Source organism: Notolabrus celidotus, chromosome 10, assembly GCF_009762535.1.
Source record: "Notolabrus celidotus isolate fNotCel1 chromosome 10, fNotCel1.pri, whole genome shotgun sequence".
Taxonomy (NCBI): domain Eukaryota; kingdom Metazoa; phylum Chordata; class Actinopteri; order Labriformes; family Labridae; genus Notolabrus; species Notolabrus celidotus.
The window spans coordinates 7974562-7989429 of record NC_048281.1 but is presented as its reverse complement, the minus strand read 5'-3'; the positions used below and the strand labels follow the sequence as shown (position 1 = coordinate 7989429).

Sequence of the window (14868 nt, the reverse complement as noted above, 5' to 3'; positions counted from 1 at the left end):
GCTGAGCATCATCAACATGCTCAGTTCATACCTTTATAATGTGCATTTTCTTGTGTAAGCTGACATGTGGGTAAGTATTTGGTGTGACACTAAGGCCGTGGTGTACTGAAGTGTGGTTTAATTTGTACATGGTAACAAAAGAAGAGTACAACCAGTGTTAAGTGTTAGATCTAGTACAGGAAAATCAGAATACTTCCATTTGCTTTATTCTCTAAGCAAGCACATCTGATAGAAAGTAGCTGAACAAGGTTAGCTGAGGTCTAAGTTCTGGATACTGGCCTTAAGAATAACAACATAGAAGACATGACACTACAGCTAGCTTCCTCCTGGTCTAGTTTTTATGACTTCTATTCTCCGTGGTGAATCTGGATGAGTTCTTTAAGATAAATCCACCACTGTGTTGTAATAAATAGAAACTCTTGGCTCTTTATAAAGGAAACTCTGACTTACACATTGTTGAAGGTTTAACAAACATCCCAAAACAAGGTTGTGCAACATTCAAAGTAAAGCTTGTGTACATACAGTATTTATAAAAGTCTTCTTGGGAGGCACAAGGTCAAAACCCCAAAAGAATGGAGTGGGCTTTGCTGAGTGAAAACAGGCTTTGTTATTGTTCAGCTTACAGATAATAGTTCTTTTGAATCTAGAATATGGAGACAACCACACACATACGCATAAGTTCATAAGTAAAGCACAGAAAGCAACTGGGCAAACATACACACACGCATACACGCATACACACATACACACACACACACGCTCTGTGACAGAAAGCGGATCTGAAAACGGAAATATTGCACCAAATGTACCCGCTAAATACAGCAACCCTCTAACTTTATAATAGTTTATACTCCAACATAGAATATATCTTTATTATGTTTATATGGGAAATAAAGGGTCTGTAACACATACAATCCATGAAGCACCGTTAGCATCGTGGTGTTTGATAGTTGCTTGAAGTGAAAGTCTGAAAGAGCGGCATTAAAGTCGAAAGAAGTGTATCAAGAAACGAAGAAAAAAACGTACAAAACAGTTTGATAAAATCATAGCAAAGAAAAACTCCGGCCCCGAAAACACGGAGGCCCGTTTTGATCCACTGAACATTTTAACTGCATTTCTGGTATCTTAAGAGTCTCAAAGTTTCAACACCAGTGTTAGCGTTTTCAGGTGTCAACTTAGCAGAGCATTTATTCATCCAGAGATGAGAAGAAGAAGAGCCTGAAGACGACCCCAAAAAAGGACGGCAATCAGTAGTACTCAAGGCTGTTCAAAGGAGAACTCCATCCAGTAGGGTTCAGCTGTAATGCTTCACTGGCTGTCCAATGAAGAAGAAGCACTCAGAGCGGCTGCAGGACGTTTCTTCCTGCCTCTGAAGTGGTGCTGGATCCAGATCTCTCCATCTCGGACAGCTGCTCAAACATGTCCCTGCAGACACAAGACCAGAACCTGTCAGAGCAGCCTACAGCCATCTCAGGGAAAACTCTCTGATGTCAATATACTGCTACAAAAACTGAAAACAGATCAATAAAGAAACATGTCCTCTTCACAACACAAGTACCCTTCAATAAAAACATGCAGGTTCAGGTTAAATATACAAGAATCTCTCTGATGCTCTTCTTTGAACAGGTGACAGACCTGAGCTCATGTTGGTAACAGCCCCTGAGGATGAGCTTCTCTCAGTATAAACAATGTTCCCACCACAAAGCCAGCTCATCATACCCCGACTTACTTAAGGCTTTTTTCGACCAGAGGAACTTTACCCTGGAACTACATGTATTTTGACCGGTGGACCCAGGTTCTAAATTTAGTAGAGGGGTAAGTTAATCTCCCTAGTACTTTTCAAAGGTCCCAGGAATTTTGGCGGGCAGGGCCTGCAATGCTGAACGTGTCTGATTGGTAGATTACCTGCACTGTTTTTATTCCACCTGCCGTCCACAATAATAACACACACATCTGTGATTCACTTGATTTCTCTTTCATTAGTTTTTATTTTTATTTAGCAGCTTGTAAAGGTGGTCTTCTCTCAGCCCACCGTGAATGCACCTCTCCAGGTGTTACGGTTTTAAAAGTGACCCTGTAAACTGGAGACTTTCAGCTGAACGTAATGGTGTTTGTAGAGTTTACACAGCTGTTGAAACAGACAACGGTCGATCTCTGCCACGGCCTTTTGAGTTCAAAAGGATTTTAAAGCCGAGTTGAAACGTCTTTGCTACTCGTGCTTATCTCCTCTCACGTGTTGATTCAGTGAATCCATCTGTGATGAAATATAGCACCATCTAAAACAGCACCAGCTGAGCCTCTTCATGCTAACAGGCTGTTGTGTTGCTCATAATGATACCTGCCTGTCCGTCTGCTTCTATGGTGTTATCTGTGATAAATGGCATTCGTCTTTGTTTTACTGCCCTCTACTGGTCTGGTGGTGTAGTGCATTTTTTTTGTTTTCTCCATATGTCACTGGCCTGATTTTCACAATCTACCCGGGACTTAAGCCCGCAGTCGAAATGCAGACGACAATGGGGGCACAGGAACCTTTTGGTTCAGGGGAAAGAACTTCTGGGGACCCCGGAACTCTTGGTCGAAATGTACCTTGAGAGTAAGCTGACTCAATAAAGCCTAAAGCTCCAGGTTAGAGATCAGGTGTCACAAAGCTTGTCATGAACTTCCGCTGCTGACTCATGTTTTCTTCTTCTGGCTCTGTGCCTGCTCACATGAATGGAGGCGTTTAGCATGTCTTACCAATTCTGCTATCTAAAACCCTCAAGTGGATGAGAATTGATAAAGGCAGCTCATGTTATTGAGCGATCTAACACTAGGACATGATTGATCTAAGGGACTGGGGGTCAGTATCAACAGTTAGCACTGACATTGATACTCCAGCTGTGTTAGAAGACTCCTGTTTGATTCTGCTCACTCACTTGTGCATGTAGAAGAAGATGTATCCACTACGGTCACGATCTCGCCGGACGGCTGCTTCCTGTGTGCGTGACACATCCAGGTCATTGTAGGTCAGCCATGACTGCTTCTTCATGTCGTACACATCAGTGATGTAATGACCTTTAGGGGGAAAAAATAAAACAAAGGACACTACGGTGAAGACAGATAGAAGACTAGGGTGACCTCTAAGAGAGGAACCAAACTTGTTATGAAGCCGACTGTTTGGCAGAGCTTCTTATTCAAATTTAAATTATAATAATAATTTGCATAGGGAAATCAATCCAAAGATGCTCAGTGTCCACGGTTTACCTCACAACACAGGAGGCCTGAGCACTGGGACAGGTTTAAGTTCCGATATGCAAACATGTTTGGTTTTTAATGTTTTTGCCTTTCCTTAATGGAAAAGAGTAGCTGGGAAAAACGTCTGTGTGGTAGTTTGATGGTATGATTTTAAATGCGTACCAGAGGAGGAGCTGCTCCCGATGTGACTGACCACACTGATGAGTCTGAAGGAGTTGGCCAAGTCTCCACTCTGAGGATTTAAATGTTAAGAAGCAGGTGAGTATGAACACAAGAGATTACATTTTGTTGTCAGTCCATCTAGAAGTTGTATTTAGTCGCAGGATTTGACTTATGATTAAAGTGTTCTACTTGTTTACAATCAGAGAGCAGACTCTGTGACATACCTCAGCGTTCCTCTTCAGGCTCTCGGCCTCAGCCTCAGTGTACTCCATGTCCAGCACGTCCTCATTACCAGAATCCTCGTCCGAGCACAGCAGCTCAGGAAGAGAGTTGTTGAACTCTGTTGGGTAAGGAGGACATACCGGTACGAGTCAGACCCAGCACGTAGTGTAATGAAACAATGTAATAACGTGCCCTGCATACTTCACTGAGTGTCAGTTGTTGTTAATATTCACTGTACAGCCATGTTGACAGCTTTTTGACTTTTGATTATTTACAAGTTTGACAAGAGTGATCAGCCAAACATGTGTTACTCTACCTCAATAAATATTCAGTCTAGAGTCTTACCTTGCAAACTGAGCTCAGTGGCTCTCTTCAGATCATCATCCTCTCTCATCTCCTGGGCCTCCTGGACAGGGTGAGAAGGGGAAAGTCATAGAACGGTGATTAGTATAAGTACTGAAGTACAATTCAGTAGTTGTAGTAACTACTGTAACAGTAGAGAGTGGATTGCTGATACTAATCCAGTTCAGTCTTCAGATGTTTCATTCAGATCTTACATGTTCCTGAAGACTCTGGGCCAGAGCCTGCTGCAGCTCCTGCTCTTCCCTCTCCTGGTCCAGACTGTACTGCTGAACCCAGTCGAGTTCCCCCTGCTGCTGGACGCCCTCTGGAGTCTGGTTCTCTTTGTTCTCATCCATAGTCAGGTCCAGGGAATCCAGAACATCTAGACAGAGCACATTCAAAGGTCTGGTTACTTAATACTTGAATACATTGAAGCTTTCTGTACTAAAACATGTATTTCATATACTTGATTCAATGACTCCGGTGTCAGCGTGCCTGAGACGAGATTCTTTTCAGGCATGATCATTTCAAAAACCAACAACACATTCAACTGTGCCATGTTCATGTCATACAGCTGTGTTATCTTCTTAAATGGGAGGTATAATTGGATGACTCCAAGCCTAAACTCGATCTAATGAATACATCTGAACCAACAAGTGGAACATAAAAAAAGTCTTTGGTGATTATGTTTTTTGAAATATCATGGACTTTAAAATGAACTGAGAAGATAAAAATAAACATTGGATCAGTCGAGTAAATGTTGGTTGCAGCTCAGCCAGTGAATGTTTAACCCTCATTATTGCAGACTACCTGTAGGCTGTTTGTTGTCCGTTTCCAGCAGCTCTGTGTGATATGCCAGGTCGTGAGTATCAGTGTCCCCAAAGCCTGTGTCCGGGCTGCTGGTTGGCTCATCCTCCAGCGGTGCACTAGCTGAGAGCCCGGCCTCCTGTCGACTCATCTCCAGCACGGCTGCCAGCATTTCATCATCATTAATGCCTCCAAAGTCTGCTGCATCAAGAGGGGCCCGCTGAAAAATACAACAGGGTCAGAAAGGCAACAGATACAAAAAATAAAAGGCTTCACGGTAACTGCCGAAGTTGGGATGCTCACCTCTTCTGGTCGGTCATCATCCTCAGGGAGACAGCTGCTGAGGCGTCGCTTGCGGCTCTGGTTCACCTTTCTACTCAGCTCTTCTTCACAGTCAGAATCAATAAGGACAGTGGTGCAGCTAGAGTTGGCCACTTTCCCTCCAATCCTTCTAAACATGATCACAGGTTCACAGATTAATATCACAAAATAGCAAAAGTCTTTTCCTAGCCGTGCAATATCAGGGACTAGATGTGAATTATAAGGTAGAATGAGCTGCACTTACCGGAGAGGTGCTGAAGAGGAGTTGACCAATGGTGATGTTTTGAGTGTTCTGGATCTTTGAAAACAACAGAGAAATCATTTACAAACCCTTCAACACAACAAGATCTATTTTAAAGCTTTGTCTTAAAACTGAAACATCTGATGGGTTCAGGATAGATTTCATCTGGTTGTGAAAAGTGAAGTTTTTTCCTTTCATTAACTCAATTTGAAGATGTTGATGAGGTCTTACATGGAGTTCTGAGGGCTCCAGCCGAGGCAAACGGGGGGCCGCGTGGCTTCAGAGCAGTGGGACAGCAAAGTCAGGTATCTGGGAATCACCACCTGTTGACCCAGCTTGCTGTTCATGGACAGCTGAGCGTTAAAGCTGTACCGTTTCAGATGGAGGATGAGCACTCTGGAAGAGCAAAGATCCATCAGAATTTAACAAGGTATGTAATCTTCTTTGTTCATCAAAAGCTTCTTTTATTGTTCCCACTGACAAATGAAAAGATGTTATTCTAAATACAGCAAAACGACTGATAAATATGAAAAATGCATCGAGCTGCTTGACTCAAGATATCTGATAACAACTGTTACAAAGTCTCACTGTGCATGTCTCTCTCAACAAACAGTTCATAGATACCTGGGCAGTTTGCTGAATTTATGTGTAACAGTCGCTGCTTTCCCATTGCACTTCTCACACGAGTACTCGATTTCCTCCATCTGCAAAAGGAGAGAATAACATCTGTCAAAATATATTCAGGCATTATATATTTAGCAGAGAGCAGTTTGTTTCCTGTGGAGACAGCTGTTTGCAAAGATGAAGTTTTGATTCAATGACTCACCCTGAAAAAGAGGTCCAGAGAGTCCTGGATGGAGCGAAGCGGGAGAGTTTTCTTCCGCCGTGGTAGGTCAATGGACAAGTCATTAAACTGCTCACGCTTGGTCACCACCTCGCCACAACTGCAAAAAAACCCATAAAGGTTTAATGTTGAATTTATTTTCTGGATTTATCCAGCACAAGATCTATTAAGTGATTTAAGAAAAAGAGAGGCCTCACCATTTACAGATGATGGTGTGCTGCACTTCAAACTCCATGTTGACCGCCACAGGGCAGGTGTAGATGCGGGTGACGTCAGCCTCCTCGCCAGGCTCTGTCTTGGTCGCCGATGGCGTCGTCTCTGGGCTGCTCTCACATCCCACAGAGGACGATGAGGATGCAGCAGCTTCATTTGTCCAGCTCTTGTTCATTTTCTCCACGTCGTCTTTTAATTGGTCCAAACACTGGCTCAGGAACTCATGAGCATCCTGATCAACATTGTGACATGCAGGGATATAATTAACAACAATAAATAACTGTGCTGCATTCAAAGGTCTTTCTTTAGGTCTTTGAGATATCTTACATTCTGCATGTTTCCAGAGAAACGCTCAGCTGTGGAGGAGATGGCACTCTTCACTTTCCTCAAGAGGTCCTTCTTGGTCTCTGGACAACCCACATCCTTCTTGACCATGAGGTGAGCAAAACGCCTGAAGAGAGAGAGAGAGAGAGAGAGAGAGAGAGAGAGAGAGAGAGAGAGAGAGAGAGAGAGAGAGAGAGAGAGGATATCACACAAAGAGTCAAGATAAAACGTATCTAAAATGTTCTTAGAAATGTATGTAACATGCTTTGAAAGGCCTAAAAGGTGGATGAAACACAAGCATAAACATAAATATAAATGTATCCCTTTGAATATGCCCCAATCTACAGAACTCCATGTATACCTGAGCAATGCATTGATGGGCACTTTCTTCCATGGGATGCTCTGCCTCAGCATGTCATTGGAGAAGGAGGGAAGGCTAAAGAGAGACTGCAGGATGGCGTTCATGTAGCAAGTGTTCCCAAGGTTGGAAAATCTTTAAAACATGAATTAAAAATTCACATACAGGGACAAAAAAGGAAAGAAAAGAACCCAAAGACGGATTTAATTACACAACAAAATGATCTTATTAATTCATTGCGTTTGATGAAGTGACCTCTTACCCTTGCAGTGGAGGCTGAGGCTGAGCCAAAGTGGAAGGCCTCTGCTTGTTCCAGCCTCCGTAGTCCAGGGAGGGCCGGACCTTTTTGAAGGGGGTGGAGTGATTTGGCAGCATAAGGCTTCTCTTGGTGGTTTGTGCTGTACTGGATGGTCTGTGGGGAATCAGTAAAGATTAGAGAGTTTGACTTCTCATTTCTTAATTAAATGTTAAAAGCCCCAAATCCTCGTGAGGAATCATTATCCTCCTGCTTTTATCCTAAAATATAAACAAACTTTATTTCCTTCTTAATAAAGAACACAAAACAGAAGACTTAGATTTCATTGCACCGCTCAAGTATCCTACTACAGAGAAACAGATTGGACTCGATGTCTTACACTCAACACTTTGAGCTAGAATATTACAACCAAAAGAGACTCACCGGTCCAGGAAGGAATGGCTCTGGCTGTAGTCTTTAGTCCCAGATCGGCTGCCATAGAAGGATGTTGGCTGAAGTGGGGTTGAACCCAGTGGAGCTAAGAGGACAGAAATACAATTTGATGAAGTACAAGTCTTAAAATCTTTAAAATCTGAATTAAAGTATGTTATATAATCTCAGTAATGACATTAATTAGAATTGTAATAACATACAAAGCAGTAACAAAAACCGCTCCAGTTTACCTGGAACCCCTCATCCAGGTCTACTGCCCTTCTCGCCTGCTACGCTCAGCCTCTGAAAAGCGCCTAGGGCTTCCAGCACATAAGGCCTCAAAATCACTAGCTCGACTCTTCTCTTCTGTTGCCCCTAAATGGTGGAATGAACAGGCCAACTCCATTCGATCTGCAGAGTCCCTCTCTGCTTTCAAAAGACAGCTAAAGACCCAGCTCTTTAGGAAGCACTATGCATTTAGCTAGACTGTTCTCCACTGTTGTCCCCAGTGACAGATCATGTCATCCAGCTACAGTTGACTCGCACTGTCCTGCTCTACTCTGGGAATCTGTGTTCTGCTCTTGAGTGATCCAGCACTTGGTACTTTGATCATTATTGTGGTGATGTTAATTGATGATGATAATAATGGAAGGTCTTAAATGGTTTGGTTGCTTCCTTGTAGATGTTCCTTATTTTATATATATATATATATATATATATATATATATATATATAAATATATAAATATCCTTATTTACTTTTGTGCATTGCCTTTTCACTGCTTGGCAGTACCTGCACCCAAATTGACTCGAAGCACTTTGTTACTCTTACTGATCTTGTTTCCTCTTGTCTAGATCTTTGCTTGTGTTGTTCTTGTTCTCGTATGTACGTCGCTTTGGATAAAAGCGTCTGCTAAATGACATTGTAACATTGTAATGTGATAAACACAGTTGATGCGGTTGCTGCAGTTTGTTGATGTGGGACTCTACCTGGGCCTCGGTTCTCCTCGGCCTGCTTCAGCTTGTCTTTGCAGCTCAGTAGAAACTTCCTGGATGGATCTGAAGTGGCCTTGTTGTTGCTGAGAAATAAATATATAAACAGGTTTAAGTCACTGATCTGACAGCCTTCAATGTGTTCATAATAAAGCGTGCACTACAGAATCTATAAACATACTTGCATCTGTCTTCTTATCAAATTAAGACACACAAAATGCCATAACTCAGATAGTTGAGCAACACAAGGCCACAGAAGTCAGCTCTCTCCATGTGTACTCAGCACCACTACAGCTCAGTGTGGGCGATGAGGCGGGTCACTTTTACCTTGAGGAGTCATTTTCCTTGGGGTAGTCCTCAGTCAGGTCACTTTCAGAGTTCAGAAGTCTCTTTCTCTTCTCACTCCTGAAAAACAGTCACACGAAACTATTTGTCTCAACTGATCATTCCTGACTTGGCAAGAAGACAAAAACACAACACCACACAAACCAGATAGTTACATGCAGGAGGACTCACAGGAGCTGGGGCTGTACTAAATATAAATAAACAACAACTCTCCTGACTTATTTTGTAGAAAGAATTACCAAAGTATGTTTTAAAACTGAGCTGAGCAGCAACGATTCATTTTGTTTTTAAAGATGATCAAGTTAACTGAGCTACATCAACCCAAGACACCTTCATACCTGTTCTCAGAGAGTCCAGTACGGGTGGGTGTAGAGGCAGCTCTACTTGGGCTACCCAGAGGCTTTCGTGGTGTCGTCTCCTCCCGGCCTTCTGCACTCTGCCGCCTCTGTGTTGCCTGGAAGATGAGAGCAGTCCAGGTATTTAAATCAAACATAAGTTCATGCCTCTTTGAATATTAGTATAAAGAAACATATATATTGTTGCTCACCTGTCTCTCCCCTGACGGACTGGTCTCATTTTTCAGAGAGCGGTTCACAAGCACACTGAAGTTTGCACTTCCGTGGGACGATTTTAAAACTGCAAATTAAGAAAAAATTAAAAGAATTAAAGACACTTTAGTCCGGGGTTATAAATCCACTTCTTACAAAACAACAGACAAGTAAGACTTTGCTTTAAGCTGGAAGAAACTTTAGCTTTTACTAGAACTTCAGTCCTGACTGTATGCTACTGTGTTTTCTTTGCAAAGGACACATTTCTGGATGTCCTTGAAAGCAAAGAACATGTGATGCAAAAGGACTGGACTTCTGTGGTAGAAATTCTGTCAGCTGGCTTGAAGATGTTTTGTGGCTACTTATGCAAATAGAAAAAATACAGGCCCACTTATAAAAAAAAATCTGAACTACTGCTTTAACTTCAAGCAGATGATTTGTCTGTTTTGCTGACATCAGCTCCAAAAGTGTATCTGTGACATGTGAGCAAACAGACAGCCAAACTTGAGTAAACAAGACAAACAACGTATCCTTAGCGGTGTTGAAGAGTACACCGCAGCATCTAGCTGGACCGAATGACAGCTACAGGTGTGTTTACATGCAACTTCATGCCCCACCACTAAGCAGCTAATTAGCTATCTAACCTGCCGTCTGACGTCAGCGAGGCTCTCTTTCCTGGTGAACGTTTATTTTGAAGTCATGTGACTTAACAGGTTGGTATTAATGCTATGTTATCAAATACACTGCACATGCAGTTTAATCATACGTCCCTAAAATGTGTTCATTCTGTACCAATTCCACAGTGAAGCAAAAGCTGTGTGAACTTATACCCTCACAAACAGTCACTGGATCGTCTGAACAATAAGGATGTCAAATTCCCAAAGAAGTCTTGCGAGTTGTTAAAATGAGCAGTGGTGTAATTACTTGTCTTTCCCTGCTTCAGCTTTTCCAGGTACTCTTTAGTCCTCTGAGCCAGAGTTGTGGGCATCTTATCCAGGACGATGACACTGGTGTCCTTCAGCGTCAGTGTGATTCGGTTCAAACTATGGCTGATGTTCTTCACATTCTGATACAACTGAGGACAGAAAAACGAGACAGGATGGTCAGAATCATGACTAGACAGCAGTCCATTTTTATAATGTCTGCTCTATTATTTACAGCTACAATTTAACTGTTTAAAACTCACTGAAAGTATCTAGAAACAGGTTAATGTTGCAGTAAAAAGCATGTACTTTACAAACACAGGTGCTCGTATTGTAGGTACATCATGGCTGAAACAGCTTCATTAGAAACTTAACCCTTGAGTTCATAAGCCAACTAGACTAGTATTTGCTTCCAGACAGCTACAAGCTTTGTAAGCAAGTCAGACTCAAGGCAGCACATTTCATTCATAGTACAGACAGAATCATTTAACCAATTAATGACTTTCAACCGTGCAATACCTCTGAACAGTCCAACAGGATTAACCGAAGCTCTACTAGTAGTTTGTGTACTAAAGAAGACATTAGACTTGATGAGGAAGCACAAGCAAACGCAGCATAGAAATTTACATTTCTGCTTATACTTTCAAAATACCACATGTATGTTGTTTACGTTGTAAACCAATATACAACAGGGGGACTAGTTAGTTCTGTTATAATGGTGCCCCAGTATTTTCTTGTTGGTTTTTTCCCAACATGCTAAAAAAAACTCAAACAAGTACATTCTTATGCAGGGAGGTGCAAAAGACACGTTTTCTGGTGGTCCACTAAATGTTTCTAGATAAATGAGGTCATTGCAGCGAATGTTGAAAATCAATTAGCATCCCTACTTTATCCCAAAATTTGATGAAGAATTCTTAAATGGTTGAAATTAGGTAGCTTATTTTAGCACAAACTTAGACAAAGGTTGTTTGACACATTTATCATAAGTGCTACTTCAAATTAAATGTGATTACTTAAATATGACATACATAACATAAAATCGAACAGTAAAATACATGACACAAAGTTGGACCAATGTTGCAATAACTCATCTATTGGAAAACTTTTAGCTCTCACAATTTTAAATACAGATTTAGTTTCCACATCTCATCAAATTACAGCCCTTTCAAATGTTTCTGAAGAGTTCCACTAAATCTTTGCGAGACAACATTGATTTTTTCCTTGCTGTTTGCCATGTATTGCTTTTTGTAGTTTGGTATGATCACTTGAAAGAATCCCTAAGTAGTTGATAGTTTCTTAGACTGAAGCTTGAGTCATAATTTAACAGACGTTTAGCATATTTTTCAGTTATTTATCACAGATTTGTTTTAAACTGTCAAGATAAAGGAAGGACAGGCTCGGACTCTGCCTACTGGTTAAGTTGCGCACCCATGTAGCGGACAGCCCGGGTTCGCTGCCAGCCTGTGGCTCCTTTCCTGCATGTCATTCCCCCAATCTCTCAACCAGATCCCTACACTATCCACTGTCCTCTCCCTTCATCACTAAAGGTGTGAAAGCCCAAAAAATATAACTTAAAAAAATAAAAATAAAGGAAGGACAATCCTGCATATTATTGACAACTTGATATTTCAGTTGCTGACCCATCTGTTTTTTGGGCAGGCTATAAATAACGTATCTTTGTGTTTGTTCTATGTGTATCATATGTATTATTACTTTTGCAAAGTAAAAGAACCAACACAAATAGCTACAACATTATTTTCCTTCCTTGAGGTTTACAACTTTGAAGAAAACAAAACAAGATGTCATCAATTCTGTCTATCACTGATTTGGTCAAAAAAGTGATTGGCTGGTCTCAAATTATAAAAATTGTGGGGAAAAGAGAGATGCTTTCAAAATACAAAATGTTGTTTCAGTCCCTGAACCTACCTGAAATACTTTGGAGGCTCCTCCACAGTTGAATCTAAGGCAGAGGTTGATTTTGTTGTCCTTTTCTGAGATCTCAAAGGTTCCCTCTTTCCACCTGGTGGTGCCCAGCTCGATGCTCGTGAAGCGCATCTTCACAGCGCCCCCGCTGGACACTTTGGGCACTACGGCTGCCATGGCTTATGATCCAGTTGGTGCACTTAGAGGAGGCTTGGACTTGTGATGAAACAAATCCTAAGGCAGGGGTAAATTAAGCAGATTGTGTCAGCATAATCAAAAAGTCATTATAAATTGAATTTCATATAAGATGCTATAACATGAGAACAACCGAGTTACCGCCATTCGTGTAGTTGTTCCGTAAAGACATATTTAAAGATCATAGTAGGATGACGACGACCAAAGTAATGTCAGATAAATCATGAACACCCAGTCTGACACAGACCTACACAGTTACTTTGATATATTTACATAACAAGGCTACAAATGTCCACTTAAGCTAGCACCCTGTGAGCACGTTCACTACTGAGCGCTTGTTGAAAGTCACAACAAACTCTACAAGCAGCAAAACACAGACACAGTGAGAACCGCACACTTTATTTAACAACTGACACACGCAAACAGTGAATATTTACACTCTTTATAAAGTCACACACTTCTCTGAGCTTGCTCTCTGTTCCATTGGGATCCAGTCTGATGTGCATTAGCCATCAAACCAGCCCGTTAGCTCCTCTCTCTATCACCGCACAGAGACGTTGCGGCTCACGCTAAGTTCTGTTTTCGGTATTTAGACGAAGAGTCACAACAAAGTGCAACATCTACATCAGGAGAGATGCTAAGAACAAACCAGGATGACATTAAACCGAAGCTGAACGCCTGCTGACACAATGTCGTCCCCTCTGAATGGATGGAGGAGGCCGACATTAGCTAACGGGAGCTAGCTAACAGGCTGAGTGTAATTTGATGAAAACAGAGTCACAGTTTAATATCACCGTCGCGGTTATTTACCTGTGGATGGAATGTGCTCTTAGTCACACTTTGAAATAACAATGTCGTTCTCGTAGGTCCTCCGAGGGCAGAAAGGTAGTTTAGCCGGCATTCACCTGCTCCCTGTCTGTTGTTGACAGTGGACCCGCACGACGCCTCGCAGCTCTGCGCGAAGATGATGGCGGGAATGTGAACATTTACACCGGAAATGATCACCGAGAGTGCGCCCGAGCGTCTTCTCGCGATATTTCACGTATTGGTGTTTCGGTTGTAGGGATGGGAATTTCGGCTCTTTTTATAGATTTGTTTCTTTTGGCTAGGCTCATCCCAAAGAGCCGGCTCTTTCGGCTCGCAAGTGGCTCCTCAGATTTTTTTCTTGTTGAAATGAACGTATTACCTAAAATAATGTAAAATAATATGTAAAATGATTTACTATGGAAAAAGAACATACATTATATCAAATGTGTATTATATACTAGGCTTTATTTATATACTCAACATGGAGCAGAGTGCTACAAAAATTAATTCGAAAGTAAAAAAAAAAAAACAAGACCCATCTCAAACGGTCCAAACTCTGATTGTATTTATTTATTTGTGAACTTTTTAACACCTTTATTAATAGCAGGTTTCCTTTATTCTTCACTTATTGCACTGATGGATAGAAAGTTCTAACGCCCATGACCTGGATGACTGAGAACCTTCACAGACACTTCTAATGTGCCTTTGCAGGTTTGTTGTGGACCCTGATTGATGACATTTTCACCTTGCACAGTCTACACTCTGCCTTTAGACTGTCCATGCTGTTGAAAAGCGTCCAAATTTTACTCAGTTCCTGCAGTTGCTCGTTTTCTCACCTTTCCAATCACCTGCGACTTTTCCATAGACTGTATAAAATATGGACGTAGTATCCATGACATCACCCATCTGTTTCTGAAGAGCTGTTTTGAGGCAAATCGTCAGCAGCAGCCATATTGCTTCTGTGGAGCCAGTGTGACGTAAAGAGGCGAAGTTTGAGCCTCCTAGCCAACATCTGCAGCGTTCCCTCAGGCAGCTGTGCCTCTCATTGGAAAACTTGTAATCTCAATATCTTCGAAATTACCGCGTTAGAAAAAAATACATCCCCCTCACAGTGAGAGCACATCGAGAAATTAGCTATCCAGACTACACTTGTCTTATGTACCAGACTGTAAACATGTTTATTTCTGCTGTAAAGATTGTCTTTTTCCCATTCATGTGTATGTGACTTCTGGTACTTCCGGAGCCAGCCTCAAGCGGATTCTTGATGAACTGCAGCTTTTAACACTTCCGCATTGGACTCATATTTTTAGACCGTATGGGCTTTACACGGAAGAGGATTTGGGCCACCAGAGATATATAGAAAATTAAGGTTAACATTTCTTTAAATTATTAATATTCTG

At 41.7% G+C, this 14868-nt stretch overlaps 1 protein-coding gene across 2 annotated transcripts; it reads right to left on the bottom strand.

The window, feature by feature from the left end:
* Positions 1 to 101: 101 nt before the first annotated feature.
* On the bottom strand, positions 102 to 13728 carry usp37 (ubiquitin specific peptidase 37). 2 transcript variants are annotated; one of them, XM_034693510.1, is made up of 24 exons: positions 13472 to 13728; positions 12470 to 12700; positions 10545 to 10695; positions 9620 to 9708; positions 9411 to 9526; positions 9055 to 9132; positions 8725 to 8813; positions 7748 to 7841; positions 7331 to 7480; positions 7072 to 7203; positions 6714 to 6837; positions 6371 to 6618; positions 6156 to 6273; positions 5954 to 6033; positions 5561 to 5725; positions 5333 to 5386; positions 5071 to 5218; positions 4771 to 4987; positions 4176 to 4342; positions 3964 to 4024; positions 3621 to 3736; positions 3397 to 3466; positions 2916 to 3054; positions 102 to 1425 (listed from the first exon to the last, which is right to left on the bottom strand). In XM_034693510.1, exons 2-24 carry the CDS (start codon positions 12641 to 12643, stop codon positions 1338 to 1340), a joined length of 2868 nt encoding a protein of 955 aa, XP_034549401.1. In that variant the 5' UTR covers positions 12644 to 12700; positions 13472 to 13728; the 3' UTR covers positions 102 to 1337. The 2 variants fall into 2 exon arrangements, with proteins under 2 accessions (XP_034549401.1, XP_034549402.1); XM_034693511.1 differs by having other exon boundaries at positions 5071 to 5215; positions 13472 to 13655.
* Between the last annotated feature and the right edge of the window lie 1140 nt (positions 13729 to 14868).

Bases quoted from the DNA above. Each gene is read 5' to 3' on its own strand.
- usp37 (XM_034693510.1), bottom strand. From the start codon at position 12,643: ATGGCAGCCGTAGTGCCCAAAGTGTCCAGCGGGGGCGCTGTGAAGATG. The intron at 8,814-9,054 runs GTAAAAGTGACC...TTTATTTCTCAG, and splicing joins AAGGAAAATGACTCCTCAAG to CAACAACAAGGCCACTTCAG. The intron at 6,838-7,071 runs GTATACATGGAG...CTCTCTCTTCAG, and splicing joins CCCATCAATGCATTGCTCAG to GCGTTTTGCTCACCTCATGG.